The sequence below is a fragment of the Callospermophilus lateralis genome, chromosome 16, assembly GCF_048772815.1.
Source record: "Callospermophilus lateralis isolate mCalLat2 chromosome 16, mCalLat2.hap1, whole genome shotgun sequence".
NCBI lineage: Eukaryota > Metazoa > Chordata > Mammalia > Rodentia > Sciuridae > Callospermophilus > Callospermophilus lateralis.
In genome coordinates, this window is record NC_135320.1 from 62,567,075 (window position 1) to 62,587,713 (window position 20,639).

At 35.7% G+C, this 20,639-nt stretch overlaps 1 protein-coding gene and 1 non-coding gene across 4 annotated transcripts in view; one reads left to right on the forward strand and one right to left on the reverse strand.

Moving 5' to 3' along the window:
* Positions 1-20,639, reverse strand: part of Rspo2 (R-spondin 2) — a 132,196-nt gene that overhangs the window by 61,906 nt on the left and 49,651 nt on the right. For 2 of the 3 annotated variants that reach the window (XM_076836251.1, XM_076836250.1), the window contains exon 2: positions 3,364-3,552. The exons of the other annotated variant lie outside the window; for it this stretch is intronic. In XM_076836251.1, the coding sequence (XP_076692366.1) occupies positions 3,364-3,552 (189 nt within the window). The remainder of the gene's footprint in view (positions 1-3,363; positions 3,553-20,639) is intronic. 3 annotated transcript variants of the gene reach the window in all.
* On the forward strand, positions 12,995-13,058 carry LOC143382459 (U7 small nuclear RNA). Its single transcript, XR_013089004.1, has one exon. It is a non-coding gene; the product is annotated as a U7 small nuclear RNA (small nuclear RNA).

A 20,639-nucleotide genomic window follows, 5' to 3' on the forward strand; every position in this document is an offset into this window, starting at 1 on the left:
CTAGACCAAACTTTCTCACCTTTGGTACTATAAACATTTTAAGTTTATTTCAAGGGGCTGTGCTGTGCACTGTAAATGTCTAGCAGCATATGTGTGGCCTCTACCCACTACATACCAGTAGCATCCCTCCAGTTTTAATATTAGTGAAAATGTCTCCAAACATTACTAAATGTTCCCAAATATTACTAAATGCAGCTAAAAATTACTAAGTCAGCTCCATTTGAGAATCACTTCAGTAGACCTTAAACTACTACATAACACAATGACATTTAGGGGGAGGGGAACATAAACACACATAGAAACAAAAGGACAAGGACAAAGCCAAAATGTTAAATTTGTTATTTTTGAAGAGTACTTCATTTTTGTGTTTGCTTTTTATAAAGGTTTATACACCAAATTTTATACAAGGTACCTGTATAACAATTCAAAAAGGAAGACTTTTTATGTCAATGAGTTCACCAATGAATGAGGAAGAGAAAATATGAGAAATCACCTAACATAGTAATAGGGACAACAATAGTGTCTATTAGTATGTCACAGCATGCCTCAATGGATGCTGGATTGTTTTTTTACTAATAGGTTTGAATTTTATAAGCTTCATACTGTATGTACGAAGAAGCCAATCTCAACCAGCATTTCATAGAGCAGGTGTTCCTTTAGAAAAAAGATACTTTTTTTTGTGTGTGGTGCTGGGGATAGAACCCAGGGCCTTGTACATATATGCAAGGCAAGCACTCTACCAACTGAGCTATATCCTCAGTCCCAAAAGACAAATATTTTATGGTAGGAATCTTAATGTACTGATAGGAAACAGATGAGCAAGTTTCTTTGTAGAATCTTCTAAGCTACTGTTGCTTACAGTATAATTTCTCTTCTACTGTTGAGCAATGTCTATTTTTTTCTTTGAGAAAACAAAAAGTAAGAATTCAAATTGTAAGTGTAGGACCATTTTTCCAATTTAAATCATTTTTGTCCTCTAAATAGGATACAAATATCTGCAAAATATGTAAAATATGAAAAAATTGAATGACTATGGTTTTTCCATACTGTTTAGAGTCATACACTGAGAATTAAAAAATAACTTTCCATTTTCACTTTGCTTCACAGGAGTCTTGCTAATAAGAACTTCCTGGTTGTGCCAGATAGGTAATGACTTCCTCTAGGTCAGTAAACTCTAGCCCTGATTGCATTCACGCGCATTAAGTTTAACCATAGCAAGCCCACTCTCACATGTAGACTTTTTCCAAAGCTGATTCATAGTCACGACTCTTTTCCATTTCTGAGAAAAGGGATCAACTTAGTCAATATGTACATATTAACCCACTAGATTATTTCTCTAAGAGAGACTCTGATAATGTACAAAAAGTGTTGCTGAAGTGACATTCACACCAGCTTGCCCAGGACAGTCCTGCTTTATGCTGTATGCCCCTATAAAGTCAGTAACCACAGCTCCTTTCATTCTCCAATGACCCCAGCTGAGTAAGACACTGTATGGCCCATGTGCTGCCCACACCTAGTACATATGAGTTCCAGAATCCAGGATAAACACCTCAACCCATCTACAGCCTTGCCTCTTCCTCCTTGTGCACTGATGGCCTGGAGTGAAAACTGCACATTCATGGACTCAATCCCCCCATACGTGGTCTAAAGCAATATAAACAAAAAAAACTATTTCAAGGTGCCCCCATGATCAGCTGGTCCCAATCATATGCCTTAAGAACAAAGTACATATTTGCAAAAATTGGACAATCTATTGATGCTTTCTGGGATTAGTGTCCCTCCAACAATTCAAATAATTCCATGAATGAGGATAAATCTAAATTCTCTGTAAGCCTAAATATTTCTGCTACTATTCACCCAGTCAACTTAGCTAGACACCTTAGGATAAAATTTGATTCTCCCTCTTCCCACCAGGCATGGGATTGGTAAATCCCACTGATTATATTTCCCCTAGAACTCATCATCTACAAACTTTTCACAACAAGATTTCTAATCTGATTGCTACCATAGCCTTCCTCTACTTTTTGTCTTTCTCCAATTCATCTTCCTCGCTTCTGCTACAGTTATCTCAAATAAAGCCATCTCCATTCTACTGCCAGCTCAGTGCCCAGGGTAAGGTCCAGAATCCGGAGGCTGGCACACAAAGCCTTTATCAGCTGTACTCAGGTCTCCATTTTCTCCCCAGTCCTAACTACACCTGTGCTAAGCGCATGCTGTACAGTGTTCTTATCCCAGGATAGTACTGCTCTCCTACTCCAGGGCATTTGGAAATGTTTCAGACATTTTTGCTTGTCACTATGATTTGAGACAAAAAGGATATTTAATAGGCAGCAACAAAGGACACTATATGTTCAATGATGTAAGACCAGTCCTATGACACAGAACTGCTGTGCCAACATGCCAAATAGCATGGCAGATGAGACTTGATCCCCAAACACATTATTTTTGAATGTATGTAGTTCCTTTCTTAAGATTTATTTAATCACCCCCCTTCTAGTTCTGCCTCTTTCCAAAATAATTGTGCTTGGATAAGGCCACCACATGGTGTTGATAGGAGACAGATAGGAAAAGAATTTAATAGCACTTAATGGAGTAAATTATAATTTAACGCTTACTCATTTGTCATTTCAATCCCTAGTCTCTTTTTCTCCATTTCTTCCTCCCCACAAAATCTGAGAAAGGGTTGTTCCTTTGGTATTTTATTTAAAATCCAATTTTGGCTGTTGATCTAGAAGATCATTCTAGAAGTGTTTTAGATTAAAATATGAACAGCTGTGTCCTTATTCTTATGTAATTAGCAACCATTTTTATAGTGGTTCAACTTAGAACTCCAAATATTTTAAACTATACTAAATGTTTTATCATTAATGGTGTTTCACAGAAACCCAAAATGCTTATATTTAGTTGCAGATAAGACTAATGCAGGTGTTATAAACTCAGATAAAAGGATAAAAAGAGCTGTAGAAACTCAACCAAAGAGAATGTTCTCAGTATAAAGTATGTAAATTCCTTTGTGGGATGTGGGGGGGGGGTGAGTGGTATATTTTGGTTTTTTTGTTTTGTTTATAAGCAGTGAGTATGTACTCCTAAGATTAACCAGCATGTGCCCGAGAACTTCATGATAAAAAATACTGTTAAACTAAATAAAGAAAAAGCATGTGGCCTTGTAATAGATTTCTATACAAAATATAAAGTAAAAGTTCTCTGATCCCACACCCCCACTAATTTTTTCAAAGTTGGGCTTAAAAGACTAATTCTCTACCCTATTACGAACGTACATTTTTTAAATCAAAGTTTTCAATTGAGCTCATCCTCTAAGTTGCATATATCCAGTTAAACAGAATGTGAAAGTCAAATGCTTACTTGCACATCTGTTCATATCTGGGGCTCGGTGTCCGTAGTACCCTGATGGGCAGGAATGCAGGCACTCTCCATATTGGCGCATCCCTTCTCTTCGAAGGAAGAAGAACAACTTCTGTTGACATCGGCTGCACCCATTGTCCTTTGAACAAGACAAACACCCCTTGCAAATGGGATTTGATACATAACTAGCTGTAAAAGAAAAACAAAAAGAAAACATGTTGAAACATGAATATGCTCAGACTTCTGGTCAGAACATCATGGTCAAAGGTCAAAAGTCTTGTCCTTCTGCTCTACTCACATACAAGTACTAAATAAGATATTCTCACCCTTGCAAGGTAATCTTTAAAAGATTAAAATACAACTATACTTGGAAACACAACAAGACTGCACAAAGGAGTCGAGAGCTGTTTGTCCAGGACAGGTACTGCAACTGTAGCCTGACCCAAGTGTCCAGAGAAATGAATTCCAACTCAGGGAGGAGGACAGGAGCACAGGAGAGAGAGAACCCATGACAAGCAGAAACCCAGAACCTGCAAGACATCCAGGTGTGAGAGCCAAATTATCACAGAAGATAGGATCCCTAAAATCAAGAAGGTCACATAAAAACTTGTCCAGATCCACTTGATCTGTGAGAGAATCCATCTCTACAAAAATGAAAATTCATACTCAAAGAGTCATTCTGAGAAGAGACTTTTAAACCAACATCTTTGGATTATCTATACAATATATAAAGGACTAAAAATAACAGGTAAAAAGCAATAATATGAAAATTACAATGAATAAAAATTCTAAACCCAATTAAAAAATTGTGCACAAGTTGAATGGCAGACTAAAAGAGTGGTGTAACCAGAAAACACAGACCTGTACCAAAAAACAAGATAAAAATAAAAAGCATGTAAGAAAAAAATGAAGTAATAGTAATACATGATCAGTAAGTGCTACAGATTTTTTTTCTATATTTTCACATATTTCTGATTTAATATCTTAATTCAGTAAACCTGCAATTGCAGGAGGCAGACTGGAGAACTAAGTTAGATGGAAAATCACCTTTTCAAATGCAATTATTCGATATCCCTTTATATTCATGTGCATATACACAATATGTAATTTGCATTTTTAATAAATGCAATCATACTGTAGAAAGGTCATAACTTGCTCAATTTCAATCAAGCTATAAATCATGTTTCTATAGCAATGGTCCAGATCAATGTGACTTTTTTATTTCCTGAAAGTGGTAGTTTTACTTACTACCTCTACTTACCACTACCCCAACTCAATGATCTCTAAGACCACATTTTTGAAAACTGCAACCAGTTTTCTTATCCTCAATTTAAGATCTCATTCTCAATTTCCAGTCCTCACACCTTCAATAGCTAAGACTGCTCCAAGTTTCTTCTTCTGCTAGTCTCCATCATAATAATACTTCCTAAAGACTTTATTCCAAACCTCACTCTTGTGGTTTCCACTAATCTGCTCAAATCTCAGACCTTTATTACTTCTCACTTGTACAGTTGTGAAGTCTGACCCCAGGCTCACCTGCCTCTTTTCTCAGCAGTCCATTGCTGAATCAATCTTCCTTTGTATTTCCTATACTTTACCCTGACCAGATAATTATGATGGATAAAGCACTTTCACCTAGATTCTCCCAGATAATCCTATACTACCTATCATTTCCCAGCTGTCTCCTGGAGAGGTTTTATTCTGGTATTATTCTGGGTATCATGAACAGAGTATAAGGAAGTGAGTTTCCCAAAACTGGGATTTCAAGTTTCAAGAAAGAGAAAAATTGGAGGGGTTGGTAGGGTAAAGAAAACTGGAATGTTCCGAGGAACAAAGGCACAAAGATTCTATGGCATGGTGTTTAGAAAAGCAATATAACTATTTTATGAAAGAGATGTCCCTTAAATGTGAGCAGTTGAGAAACTACAGCAAAGTCAGTTGCAGGCTAGAGCTACATCAAAGTCACACTACAGAGCCCTCTGCAACATGCGTGAGGAGTCGCTGCTTACCTCTTACTCTTAAACATAATTACAGATTTGAAAAAAAGCAGCATCAAGGTTATTCAAATCCCAGACCTAGCTTTGAAGTGAGAAGAGAACTTGAAAGGTTTACATACAGAGCAGAATGGTTTAAGAAGAAGGTTCTGTGGCCCACAGTCATCACAAACTAAGTTGAAGCTATACTTACTTTTAGTTTAAAGGTTAAGCCAAGAGCCCTGTATCACCATAAATCACGCTCCATACTAAGAAGTATAGAGCAAAGACAATTACAGAACCAAAGGAATCAACACAAATTAAAGGCTTTTTTGTTTTGTATTTATGTATCAGACATCAACTTTCATCCTGACCACAAGGATTTCAGAGTCAACAAATTGTGCCCTACATTTATTTTTAAAAAGGTATTCTTAAAACCATTAAAAGCATTGCTTTATGTACTTGAACCTCGACAGACTTAAACAATGAAAATGAATTAGGAAACACTTACCCAAGTCCCTATCTCAGGTATCTTTATAACCCTATACACAAGGATGTCTCTTAAAGCACATTGATGAGAGCCACACCCACCCTAAGTGCTTTCTCTTGGCCTCCTCCAATCCTCAGTCATTTGTTATACCACTCACTGCTGAGGGTCAAGAGCACAAGTGATCTTTGCACTTTGAATCTTCTTGTCCCACATCTCAATTACTTTTCAGTTTAATTACCATTGTCCATCATCAACTCTGTGGACCCCTCTTAATAGACTTAGTAGCAATTCAACAAGAGCCTCCTCTACCACATAGTAACTATGTGAATCTGTGCAAAACACAGGGAAGATTGACATTTCTACACAACTATTTTATCGGGATCTTAATAAGTCTAATGGCTCTGTCTATTGCTGTAAGATTTAATTCAAATGTGCAGGTGAACAAACAGATATTAATTCCCAGCTTTGATGACCATGTTTATTTGCTCTCTCTGCTAGTTTCAACCCTTCCAACCCTGAAGCCTGCTGAGATCCAGAGCCTCATCCTTCCAACCAAAACACGTTTCTAAATCTAGACCCACCCGAAATTCTAAAGATGCACTATGTCACACAAAACACTAAAAATCCTGTGATAGACAGTGATTCTAGCACAAACACCCATATATCCCCTTGCAAAAAGGAAACAAAGAATGCATGCATGGATTTGAAAACAAAAATCATGAGGCAGAAATAAGGGAACACCACCACCTCTATCATGAGAGAAACAATTAGAACTCATTATTCTTCTAATTATTTGATTTGTGTTCTCTTAAAATGAATCCTGATATTTAAAGCTTGATCCCTTAAGTCAGTCCAGTTATCTGCATTTCTATCTCACAGAGCATTTTAGGTAGGTGTTGAATGGCCATCTGTTTCCAATATACACTTGACAGATTTTTAAAGTGTTCTCCTATTGCTAGATTTAGACCTTGCCAAGCAAGAAGAAATCTAAATTCCTTCTAGGTGAAGGCATCCATTTCTGACAAAGGTACACATTTCTAGTTCTGAAAATAATGTGACTGAACAATGCACGTTTGGCACCGTAGCCTCCCCTCCATCTTTGCTGGTTAAAGAGTGTTGTAAGTTTAAGAGATTTTTTTTTTAAATCAACAATTAGTGTTCACTTCAATCAAACTTATCATAAAATTGCTAAAATGTCTCTGTCTAATCCCAAATTCAAGACATATTTGTTAAAAACAAACAAAGGGTGGGCACAAGTAACAAGGAACTTGTGTGTAGGATCCTATACAAACCAAGTTAGGACCAGATCTTCCCCAATAGAACTTGGCAACATTGGTATAAAAATCTTAAAACACATATACTATTACACACAAATTCAAAAAAGCAATCGAAGTCATCAGTTAATGATCTACACGAGAATTGACCAAAATGAGAAATGCCCATCTTAGGATACTTAGCTTAATTTTTACATCATAAAACATGTGATCTGATTGTTACCATGAAGCCAAGTTTTAATGTTAGGTGTTCACCATTATATGTTCACGCTCTAGATAGAAAATGTTAAAATTCAAAATGTTAATAAAGGTTTAGATATCAGTTTCTAAATGTCCATTAATGTTTTAGAGAAGCTGAATTAATGTAACATGAATTTAATCTAGAAAAAAAATTTTAATCATAATAATGAAGGGCAAATTTGGGGCCCAAAACTCTAAGATTTTAGAACCTCTAAAATGAAACCATATTTTCTCAGAATCTCTTGTCGTGAGTTCTTTACTAGAGAACAATAGTTTTAAATACAAAACTTTTAAAGCTTTAACTTTCCAAAGAAGTACTAGCTTTGCAAAGTTCATATTGTTATCTAAAAATGTCACTTATAAGAACATTTTATCCACCTCTGCCAATTAGGAATGAAAGAATAAATGTGTAATTATCTCTAGAAGTATTCTTCGGTAAAAAATAATATTTCCAAACATTAGCCCCAAATATGGCTATCACCTTTAGAAACGAATATTCTCTTTTTTTTCCAATATACCCATTATCTAAAACATTTATTATTTCTTTGCGTAAGGCCAGTTAAAATCCTTTCTTCTAGCTCTTTGAATATACAACAGATTCTCATTAACTATGGTCACCCTACAGTGGTATAGAACACTTGATCTTATTCCTCCCATCTACCTGTAATTTTGTACCCATTAACCAATCTTTCCATATATTCCCCTCCTCTCTACCCTTCCAGTCTCTGGTAACAACTATTCTACTTTCTACGAGATCAACATTTTTAGCTTCGACATAGAGAACATGTAATATTTGTCTTTTGTGCCTGGCTTATTTCACTTAAAATAATATCCTGTAGTTCCATCCATGTTGCCACAAATGACAGAATTTTGCTCTTCTTTATCTTTGAATGATACTTTGTTTTGTGTGTGTGTGTGTGTGTGTGTATGTATATGTGTGTATATATATATATAGAGAGAGAGAGAGAGAGAGAGAGAGGAAGAGAGAGAGAGAGAGAGAGAGAGAGAGAGAGAATTTTCTTCATCTAGTCATCCATTGGTGAACACTTAATTTCATATCTTGGCTATCGTGAATAGTGCTGCAATAAACATGAAAGATGTCTCTTCCACATACTTATTTCTTTTCCTTTGGATGTATACCCACTAGTAGGATCACTGACTCATACGATATTTTTGTTTTTCAGTTTTCATTTAGGTTTTTATTTATTTGTTCTAATTTGTTATACATGACAGTAGAATGCATTTCAATTCACAGTACACATATGAAGCATAATTTTTCATTTCTCTGGTGGTACACAAAGTAGAGTCACACCATACTTGTGTCTTCATACTTTACCTAGGGTTATGATGAATTATATGAGGATTAAAGGTGTCTAATCAGATAATTTTGCTTTCCATACTAAAACATAGCTCACTTCACAAAAACTCAAAACTAAGAGAAACTACGAGATTTTAAAATACGAAGAGAGTGTCACGGATGTATTTAACCACTGTAAAATGCTAATATCTTTCCCCAAATGAAGAAAATTACCACAATTATAAGCCCCAAATTACTCTCCAATGCCAGCACCATTTGAGCCACAAACCTGATGGACTGGCACTTCAGAAGGACATTTACAACCATGGTTAACTATTCCATGGTGTGATTTGCCACAGAGGATATTCTACTCAGCACAGGAACCAAAGTCTCAACGAGGCATGTGTCATGAATGCTTCAGTGTGACTTAACCAAGATGTCCCAGGGAAGCTGAGGATACTCAATAAATGCAGGTCAAGGAAAGTCAATGAACCAAGATAAGGTTGCAAAATAAATGTGGAGGGCTCTGCAGACCTGTCCAGAACATGCTAACACATTCTCCCAATGTAACAAGTTGCAGACATTAACATTCAAGACAATCTGCCAAACTGGAGGAGACTGAAAGGAACAACAAAGCAAACCATCTCTGTAGTTGTTAGAGCAAAATCCAATAATAATAATAATGTATTATGGTCCAATACATTTCACCTTGAGACAAAGCAGTATCCCTTTAACATATTTCACCCCAAACATTAGCAGTTGAATCAAATGTGGGCTGCATACATGGTAGTAAGGGGCACAGAGATTCCCAAGGAGCTTCTGAATGCATATCAGTAACAACACAAGGTACAGTGGGTGCTTTTTTTAAAATCAGCACCCATAAGTTTCTGATTCTCTGGGCTCATAACAGAGAGAGACTCAAGGAAAGCTAAAATTACCACTTAAACATACAATATTCATGCAGTGATCAACTGAGATCCAATTAAATCCCAGCAAAGTCGAGGAACCAAGATAAGGTTGCAAAAGAAATGCCAGAATGAGAAGATCAAGTAGAACACAATAACCCAAATTAAATAAGTGGGATTTAGAAATTATCCAGAAAAATATTTCCCAAGCAGTTGTTGATACCTGAAGTCAAGCAAAAAGACAAGATCCAGGGGGAAAGGTAGCTATATATAGATCACAACAAGAAAGGAAAATCATTAGCTCTCAACTCCACACTCACACAGTTCCCCAAATGATAAAAGCATTTCCTATAATGAACACTCACTTTGGGAAGTCTTCTTATAAGAACTATTCCTTGGCTCCTGAAGGAGGGACATAAATGAGGGAGGCAAGGTGTCAAGGAGGACTCTCATTGATAACCATCCATTATCTGTCAAAAGTTCTAGTAAACATTTTAACTGAATGAATTAAAAAAAAAGAAGAATTATTCTTCTTTGGCCCCTACCCTACAAACTCGTTGACCCATTTCCCCGCCCCCCCTTGGTGCTACAGATCAAACCCAGGGCCTTGCACATGCTAGGCAAGCACTCCACCACTGAGCTACATCCCCAGCCCAGACACAACATCTCACTGCCTATCCCTATCCTAATGCCAATTCCTACAGGCAATGAAAAATGTCTGATTAAGGATCAGAACACATTTATCACAAGCCTAAACTGTTCAAGTGGGCAAAACATTCCACTAGAATAAAAAGCTTTTCAGCTGTCAACACTAAAATGTTAACTATTGATGAAGCTAGAAAAATATATAGATGGTTGAGTATTGCTCATTTTTCCAGAGATACAATCTTTTGAAATGATCATATCCTACATTCTATAAAATAAGCCACCTGTTTGAATTCATGAGAGAAAAGAAATTATTCCATGAAATTGTTCTCATGACAAAAAAAAAAAGCTTAGAATACATACAACCCCATAAACCACGGCTAGAAACTATTGTGGAGTACAGATGTCTCATCCTTAAACTTGGCTTAAGCTTCCACAACAATTTTTTAAAAGACCCGTGGAAATGTTGACAGACTGCTGGTGCTAATGGTAACCCCAACATGATCAGAGCTAAATATATACATTTATAAAGATTGTGAAACCACCTCTCACATGGTTCCATGTTTACACAAGGAGATAATCCAATTATTTAAAGAGGGAAAAAAAATGCTCACAGAGCCAGATTTTTGCTTCATAAAGTACTCAAATACTTGTTATGCTAAAATTATTTCAAAACAGTTTCGCATACTTCCTCAGTACCATAACACAGTGCTACAGTGTCTGAACTGTAACTGCCCATGGAGGGAAAAAAGTCTTCTTCCTTCCTACTTATCCAAAGATTGATTTTTTTTCTTTTTTTTTGGGGGGGGGGAACTGAGGATTTAATTCAGGGGCACTTTACCCCTGAGCCATATCCCAGTCTTTTTTATTTTCTATTTGAGACAGGGTCTCATTAAGTCACTGAGAGTCTTGCTAAGGCTGTCTTGAACTTGCGATCCTCCTGCCTTAGCCTTCCCAGTCACTGGAATTACAAGCATGTGCCACCACACTGGGCTAGTCCAGTTACTTAAAAGGGGAGAAAAGGTTAGCATGGAGTCAATGCAATGCATATTCTCATCATGTATAAGTTGTCCAACTATCCCTCCTGTGCCACCTGTTTCCTGGAATACAAACTAGTTGCTAACTCCTGCTTACATCACTGTATTAATTTTTTAAAAACAATAAATGGAAAACAAACGGGATGGCTTATTTAGTGTCATAAACACAGCCCCCAGGAAGAATCAGAATCTTAACTAAGAAGATTAAAGACTCCATGTGTTTTAGATGTGGAAACTTTCACTGGTCTTACTGCTGTGTTTTAAAATTTAGAACAAACACTCCTGGTAGTTCCATTGTTCGAGGAAAAAGTATTTTTTTTTTTTAAACAGGAGATAATAACTTTTTCACGTGTCTTAATGGAAAACACAGAAACACTGAAGGTTGAAAAATATCACACAATAATCACACAGGAATACACTACTATACAAAAAAAAGTGAAAATTATATTATCTTCAATGTAGGTCACTGTTGGTAAAAATCCCATATATTAACAAAAATCTGACGACTTGCTACTGCTTCTCCAGACTTACATGTAATCTTGTTCTCAATTTTTTAAACTAATGGTGTGTGTTCAACATGAAGAGTTCATTTTGACCTGCTTTGTTGGTTTGCTAATAACATAATAGCAATCTATACCTCATACCAGTTAGAAATCTGTTTATTGTTCCAAGAAGGTTCTGTCTATTCAGAACAAAAAATGAAAAATAGAAGCATCGAAATGGGGAAACAAAATAAAACAAACATCGTGGATTGTGCTTTACAGGATGAATGCTTTCACACTTTCTGAAAATAATTCTTACTACTACTCCTAATTTCCATCTATCAAGTGAACTAATAGATCAGAGTTTAAGAAAACTTTCCTTGCAGTTTCAATGCAGCTCTGACCTTTGACTTCAAGAGTCATGCCATTTATTTTTCCACTAAGCAATATAAGTACAGCACCTAGGGAGGAAATGAACTAAATCATGGCTAAAATTGTGGGAATTTATTTTAAGTATGCCTTATCCTCATAATTTGCTTAATGCCCCTCTCCTGTTTTCAGCTACAGCAAAATACTCCATTTCTTTTGATGATTAGCCACTAAGTACTACATTAATTCCTCCCTAACAAAACTAGAACTCTGTAAGTCCTATAAACCAACACCATTAAGATGTCACCCACAAAACCCTTCAAAACAAAACTGCTGATATATCAAAAAGGAGAACAGGGGTAAACTGAGTTACACATTTCCTATGGCAGAAGTTAAAGAGAAGTCTTCAGGATTATAAGTAGAAAGTTTTCAACTGCTTGGACACATAGTAATAGGCCAGTACTTTTTAAATAGTGTTCCCTATTTGACAAGTTCAAAGAAAACAAAAAATCACCCGAACCATGCAATTTCCTGCAAATGGGCCACTCTCTTTGCTGTCTTTGAAGACAGATCCTGTCCTGGCTAAGGGGCCTTTGAAGTAACAGAAAGCATACCTATGTAATTAGAAAGCCTCAGAACACCCTTCAAATCATCAAAACTGGACTTTAAAGATGAGCTAAGTGGGACGTATGGACTGAACAGATTTGGAAATGGATTTGCCACTGCTTGCCGACCCCGATTCTCCTCTATTCCCGCCAATCCTTGAAAGCCAAAAGCCTTCTGCATATACATTCATGGAAAACTGAACACAATTTTTTTTAAATAAATAAAACTACAACCACAACAACAAAAATATTTGTTTTGTTTTATGTGATGCCAAGAATTGAACCTGGGCCTTGCACGTGCAAAGCAAACGTCTAAGTCTTTAAAGTTCTTTAAAGTTTCCCTTGCTAGTTTTGGCATCCATTGATGCCAAAGCTCTACTGCTGAGCCACAACCCCAGCCCCTGAACACACAATTTGATTGCTCTCAAAAGCAGCAAAACTGCATGCAAATGTGTATACAGATGTATAGAGATAGACACACATACATTTATAATGTGTGAGGTAGGCATGTGCTTTTTTTTAATTATTTGAATATAATTTATACACATTAAGCCCATTTATCTCTAAAAATTTCAGTGCTCAGTATATACATCCAAAAAGTAAGACATTGTTTTACATCAAAAATATCTGATATTAACATATTTTTTTCTAATCCATTGTCCCCTTATTCAATTATTCTTTTCTTAGATTAGCATCTCATCCAAGGTCACACATGGCATTAGGTTTTCATCTCTTTAAATCTCTAATCTGAAACAGGTCCTTCTGCATGAGCTTTGCATTTTGGAAAAGTTATTTGCAATGTGTCTATTTGATGGGCCCTCACAACTGGTCATGTCTTTTTGGTGTAATGTATGAAGTGATATTACATCCTTTCCTGTGTTTTGCTGTGACACATAAGATGAATTGGGAGGCATCAGTAGTGATAATAAATTTAATCACTATAAGGTGTGTCTGCCCAGTTTCTATATCATAAAATCAATTTTTTTTCCTCTGAAAGTATTTGGTGAGGAACTATAGTAACACTGTATAAAATTCCTGTTCTTTAAAGTTCCCCTTGCTAGTTTTGGCATCCATTGATGATTTTTGCCTAAGTCAATCATGATTGTGAAGCTTGTCGATGGTGATTTTTTAACATTCCTTCTCTATTAGCAGGCATTCTAGTGTTAAGAGTTCTTCCTTCTCCCCAATTTTTATGTTTGTCCCTCTTCATAAGGACTTGTGGATTTCATTCAATAGATTAAAATCTGTTACTGTCTATAACATTACTATTATCCTAAATTTGTTCAGAAAGAGCCCTTCAAGGTACTGTGGTTTTTAAACCATTTCCCATGCTTTAGGGTGAGGAGAAAGGATATGGGTCTCAAAGAGAAAGGAGGAAAGTGTCATTTGGAATAGGACTCCCAGATAGAAGGAACAGCATGTGCATAAACATACAGCTTTATGCACAGGATTGGGGAATTCCGGTGAAAGAGTTCAGTATGTTTGACAAATGGTCAATAACACAGACCAAGATGCATCTTTCAGATTTTTCAAATAACTAGCAAAAACAAAAAATTGTTAACTTTGACACCACAAAGAATGGTTAATACAGAAACTATAGGATTGTCATGGGCTTTTAGGAATCAAATATAGAGCTGGGTGCAGTGGCTCACACCTGTAATCCCAGCAGCTTGGGAAACTGAAGGAGGAGGATTGCCAAATTGGAGGCCAGCCTGATCAACTTAAAGAGGCTCTAAGCAACTTAGTGATACCCTGCCAGAAAATAAAAATAAAAATGGCTGGGTATGTGGCTTAGTGGTTGAGCACCCCTGGATTCTATCCCAGGTACCGAAAGAAAAAAAAAAAAAATCAAATATAGAAATACAGACACTATAACCCTTGAAACACAACCCCAGATATTAAGAACATTTAATTTGAAAGTTTAAGAAAACAGAGTTGGGTTGGAGGCCAAAATTTCTCAGACCAGGAATTAGGTTATTTACAAAATGAGAAATTCGTTACTTGATAAAAGAAAAAAATGAATGATGTTCTACAGAATTCAGTCTAGTTCGGTAGGAAGTTCACTGCTGAATTCAAGCATCCTAAGCAGCATGTACAAAAAGATATGTTCAGGAGCAAATAATCTCAAAATAAACATGAAAAAAGGTGAAGTTTCTGTTTGACAGACTATTCTTTTTAGAGCACATTTAACAAAAAGAAAAGTTTAAGACCAACTATCAAGACATAAGGTAATATTACATGAAAGAAATAAAAATAAGAAAAATTAGTTGATTCAGTGACTAAAGACCTCTGACATACGAAGAGAAAAATCAAGAGCCTAATGAGTCACATCTTTATAGATTTTTTAAATATTGAGAAATTCCTGAAAAACATGAAAGGAATTCAAAGAAGGAAGTTGAATAAATATCTAGTTTTTTCAATGTATCACGAAAAGTGAACTTTGCAAACTCTTAAACTCTAGGAGAGACCTAGGGTTGAAAGCACTTATAATTTAAAATTATTATAAAACACCAAATCTTGTGTTTATAGTCATTAAGAATAAGTTATTTTTTAAGTAAGATTATTTTTGATACAATTTCTCCTGGTTTGTCTCCCTTTTATTAATATCTATGTATGTCTGTCTATATGCACACAGATCTAAAGATAAAAAGAAATACATGTGGTTTTTTGGTAAATTATTTAAAATTAAGTTGTAGACATCACAATATTCACCCTATTCTTCAGCACAAATCTCTGAGAAGGTATCGTCTTCCATAGCCACAATGCCATTGTCAGACCTCAGAAATTTAACACAGATAAAATAATGTTATATTGTTGTCTATATTCTTATGTCCTCAGTTGTCCCCAAAATATCATGATTTTCCACCTATCAAGAAACTCACTAAGGACCGACCACACATTGCTTTGGGTTCCTTTCTTTAATCTCCTTGAATTTTGAACAGTTCCTCCACCATTTCTTATCTAGACATTGAGATGTTTTGAGTTCAGGTCAGTTGTCTTGTAAAGTGCCCTTTCACCTGCATTTGAATGACTACGCCACATAAGGAGATTCACCATTTTGCTATCATTAACAAAATAAAATAATTTCATTTAGGCAAGGACCATGATCATCCTCACAGGATTGAGTGAAAGTTTACCAGGAAAAAAAACATATCACCCAAGAGCTTACAAAAGGGAAAGTGGCCTTTGTACTGGAGAGATTTGGCCAAAGCCACGTTTCACAAGAGATCAACTTTATCAAAAAATGGGATAAAATGCATCACGTGCCTCCCAGTGTGGTACAGTGAGGCTGCACATCTGCAGAGAAGCCTGGCCAACACACACATTCCTGCAATTACTTTGTAATCACCAAGTCTACCATTTTCAGACAAGCAGAAATTGACACTGCAGAAACTCGTTTCCTCCTCATTATTCTTCTCATTTTTATTTGCAGTACCTTGACAACAATGTATTCCAAAAAGAAGTGTAGCAAGAGGGGAAAAGAAAGAGCCAGTAAATAAACATTGCAAGGAGGTTAGTTTCTGCTCAGTGGAAGACAAAAATCACTAGGGTCACATTCATAGGCAGGCACTTTTGCACACACGTGCACCCATAAGAGGAAAGTAAAAGGGGAAAAATCAGCTGCTTTCTGGGAATGTCAATCTGTCATCATGGTACATCAGCATTCCTAAGACTACCACATATAATCATGCACTACACAGCTCTGTTTTATCTACAGTTATCTAATTATTCAGGTTTCTTGCTTTTTCTCAAATAATTAGAGGGCATGCCTATATTTCTGTTTAATAACCAATGACCAGGGCTGAGTAGCAGCTGTCCCCATATTAGAGTTCATCTATTTAATACAGACTTCATCACTGGCTGTTATCTATCTTTTGGCCCTCCTCACTCAGAAGCAAGTGGCCTGGCCTCTTATAATCACCCTCCACAAAGGGGACAAGAGACCCAAGTTTACAATGTCTAAGAACCTTTAAAGGACATCCAACTCACTCATTCACTGGGAGGCTTGATCTTCTTACAAACCATGGCAAACTTTCCCATTATGAATTATTCATCATGAGATGACAATTTTTTAACTATAGTCTAGTAGTGTTGGCATAAAACGAATATTAGCTCATAAGTAATATTAGCAAAAAACAAAATTTGATTCACAGATTACAAAAACATGTAAAATGTACCCTAATTTAACAGCTGTATCATATGAATAAACTACATATGGTGGTTTGCACATTTTCAAGCCTATGTTCAGAGAGTAACCAAAAGGGATTTCCTGAAAGGATGTGTGATAACGTCAAAAATTGAAGAAGAAAAAATAAAAGGTAAATTTAATGAAAACAAACTTCTTTGTGGCAAAGTACGCAATAAGCCAAGAAACCAACTGGAAAAAAAATATTGCAACATTACAAAGGGTAATTTTTTTTTTATAAAGAACACTTGCAAATCAATAAGAAATGTCCCTCTGGAAAAGACATGAAAATATATTCAATCTCACTAGTGACAAATACAATGTAAATCAAAATAAGAAGTCACCCCACCCTATATTAAGATTTAGAATGCCGATTTTAAAAATATTGATAAGCAGGGGCTGGGATTATTGCTCAGTGGTAGAGCACTCACTTAGCACATGTGAGGCCCTGGGTTCGATCCTCAGCACCACATAAAAATAAATAAAACAAAGGTATAAAAAAAATACTGATAAGCATTTAAGAAATGGGCATCTTGGGGTTGGTGTTATAGCTCAGCAGTAGCACATGCAAGGTGCCGAGTTCAATCCTCAGCACCACATAAATAAATAAATAAATAAATAAAGGTATTATGTCCAACTATAACTAAAAAAAATTAAAAAAAGAAATGGGTGTCTCACATACTGCTTCTGGTAACAAACTGGTATAAATCTTATAGAATAAAATTTGGAAATATTGCAGTTCTCCTTTGACCCAGTAATGTCATCTCTAGGAATCTAAAAGAATTAATTGTATAAGTGAAAAAGTACATATATTTTACATCACTGCACTTATTTTAATAGTTAAAAGATGGTAAACAGCCTAGATGTCCATCAATAAAATTCTGAGTAACTTTATTAGGTATAAAATATTGATTGCAAAGATTAATTATACATAGCAGTGTAATATATACAACAGGCTCTTTCTATATTAAATGTATATAAGAACAGGAGAAGATTATAAATTAGCATAACATCTATTTTATATTATTAAAATTATACAATTATGTGTGATAGGATAATATTTTGAAATATTAGCCGAATTTTTTAAAATTCATTTTGAGCCTTCAGCTTTCTTTTCACTCAGATACAGAAATGGAATTCACAGGCTCAAGGGGAAGTTTTCTCAAAGAAATACAAAAGCTCAAATTTTGAGTTCCCAGACTTTTTAAACTTCTAGAAGAAACAAAAATCTGTCTTTCCTTTAACTTTATTGCATTAGAAGACACTTAATTTTGAGTACCAAAAATCAGAAATGCAAAAAGCTCAGAAAAAAAAACAATGTTATGCATAAGCATAGAAGGTTATACTCTATCAGAGCCAATCACCTACTGACCAAGATCAAGACCCCAGGAGTTAGGAAGAAGGAAGAGAATGTTGTTGGATGGATCTCTACACCAAGGGACATATGCCCTAACCTTAGGGGAATGGCAGTCCAGAAGATAAGCCATGTGCTGCCTTCGTGTGTTTGGGAACCCAAGACCAGAAAATATCTGTGAAACCTAAAGCAGTGATAGTATTTGGGGATGTTCCTCCACTCCGAGTGCTTAGAGTGACAGCTGAGAAGACATAGTAGCAAGACAGTCTGGGCAGAGAGAACTGAAATATCCTCCAAAGCCCAAAGTCATACAGAAGCCTATCTGAACTATCTTACACCCTCAGAGTTGAGAAATGGCTCAGAGACAGGAAAAAGTGGAAATGGCCTTGCGGTCAGGATAGAAACATCCTGGACAGAGGAACAGAGCCCTCATGAATACATGAGGGATGATGCCCACTAGATATGGAAGAGTACAGATCAGCAATGATGGCACACAGAAGCAGAAAGTAGAATGGGGATGACACAAGGATCTCCATGGCTTTTCCTCCTGAGGAGCTTGAGGCAATTCTTGATGAACAGGTTGGAGGAAGGAGTGGTTAGAGCTCATCCAGGGATGAAACTGGAAAAACATTTAATGGACAGAATACATGAATTTACCAGAATTAATTTTCTACTAAGGGGAATGAGGTCGTCAAGATAGAAACTAAAGTTTGGAAACCAAAATGACTTTATTGCACCCCAAGCATGTGTTAGGAAATTTCTACCTTTTACATATGCATGGAAAAACCATCTTGCAAAAATATGTTAGCAATGGTTACTGAAAGGCCGTAGATCGAATTGGATTTTTTCTTTATTTATTTGGTGCTTCATAAACACCTTGGAATGAACTCATTATTTCTTTAAATAAGAACATAGCTATTTTTCAAATAAAAGGTAAATAACAATTATCTGATCTTAAAATATTTTAAAGAAATTACTTAAAAATAATTTAGTTTTAAATAAAATAATTTTGGTATCAAAGTACATGGAATGTATTTCTTAGTTTTTGCTTTAAGTTATTCAGAGTTTCATACATAGAACTAAGAAAGAAAAAAAGGCCTTATCTTAAATCTATAATTTATGTAAGAGAACAAAGTAGGGCATGTACTGTTTGAACCACCGACCCTGAACACACATGCTCATCCATGCAGAGGGAATAATTGGGCAGAGAAGAGTTACTGTCTCTTTAAAACACATAAAATCCTAATTTGCTTAAAATACACACAGGAACCCAAAGGCTTTAATAACCTTAATTACAATTTCCTCCAAGTAGAACATTCATAAACCTTAAATCCCTTTACTGAGTTTTATTGCCAGTAATTAGGCAAAGTACACAGAGCTGAAAGAGCGTGTTTAAATTTAATAGAATCGAGAAACATTTGCGTCATGTAGGTCTTCATTTTTCAATATAATGAAAATAGAAAGGAAAAAAAAGAAGAGGGGTGAAGAATCCAGATAGGTGGGAAAAAAATGTTCAGATTAGTTTAGTATTCAAATAAATATAATATTTGGATATTCATTTGAGTAATTTGTTTTCATCATTTCTTTGCCTTTCTGAAAACATTCAGTGGAAAAAGCTGAAACAAAGATTGGCTTTATAAAACTGTTGTGTTACATTGGCAAGAATACTCAAAACCCTTGCCATGCAAAACTGGCCCTAAGACCTGCAGCATCAGCATCACCTGGAAGCTGAATCTTGGGTCTTGCCTGATGAATTAGAGCATCTCAGCCACATCTGCTGAATCTAATTCTGCATTTAAACAAGATCCCCAGTAGATTCCTACACACTGCTTAAAGGCACTCATATCAAAGTTTTGAATTTGCCCTACTCTTCAAAAACAATTTAATAAGGAAAACAAATATTTATATCTGAAAATCCCTAAATTTACCCTAGCGTTTCCTCTATATGTAAATTTAAAAAAAAATTCAAAGGAAAGTTTCAAATATCATACACTCAGTAATTGAGGTAGAAATTTTATAATCTCAAACTATGAAATTAAAATGTGACATTCCAGAGAAATTCAAAGGTGAGACTCTATTTCCCAAAGTCAATAGTTGGCCCTATTCAACCTACACTATGGAAAACTACTAGGTCACAAAGTACTATCATAACCAAGTACAGGGTACAAAATAAAAATGTCTTCCAAAAAGTTTTAAAAATGAGTCTTTTAACTGTACTATATGAAGGAAAATTAGAGATTAGGAAATATAAAAGTGAAGATTTTCAAGTTTTCATTCATCAAAATTTACAACTCTTCTATTGGAATTTACTCTAAATTTACTACCCACACAAATCTGGCACAGACGAGAGTCTAATGGGTCTTGCCATACTGGATCAGACTCACAATCCTGCCCTGGATTCTGATGATGGCACCAAGGG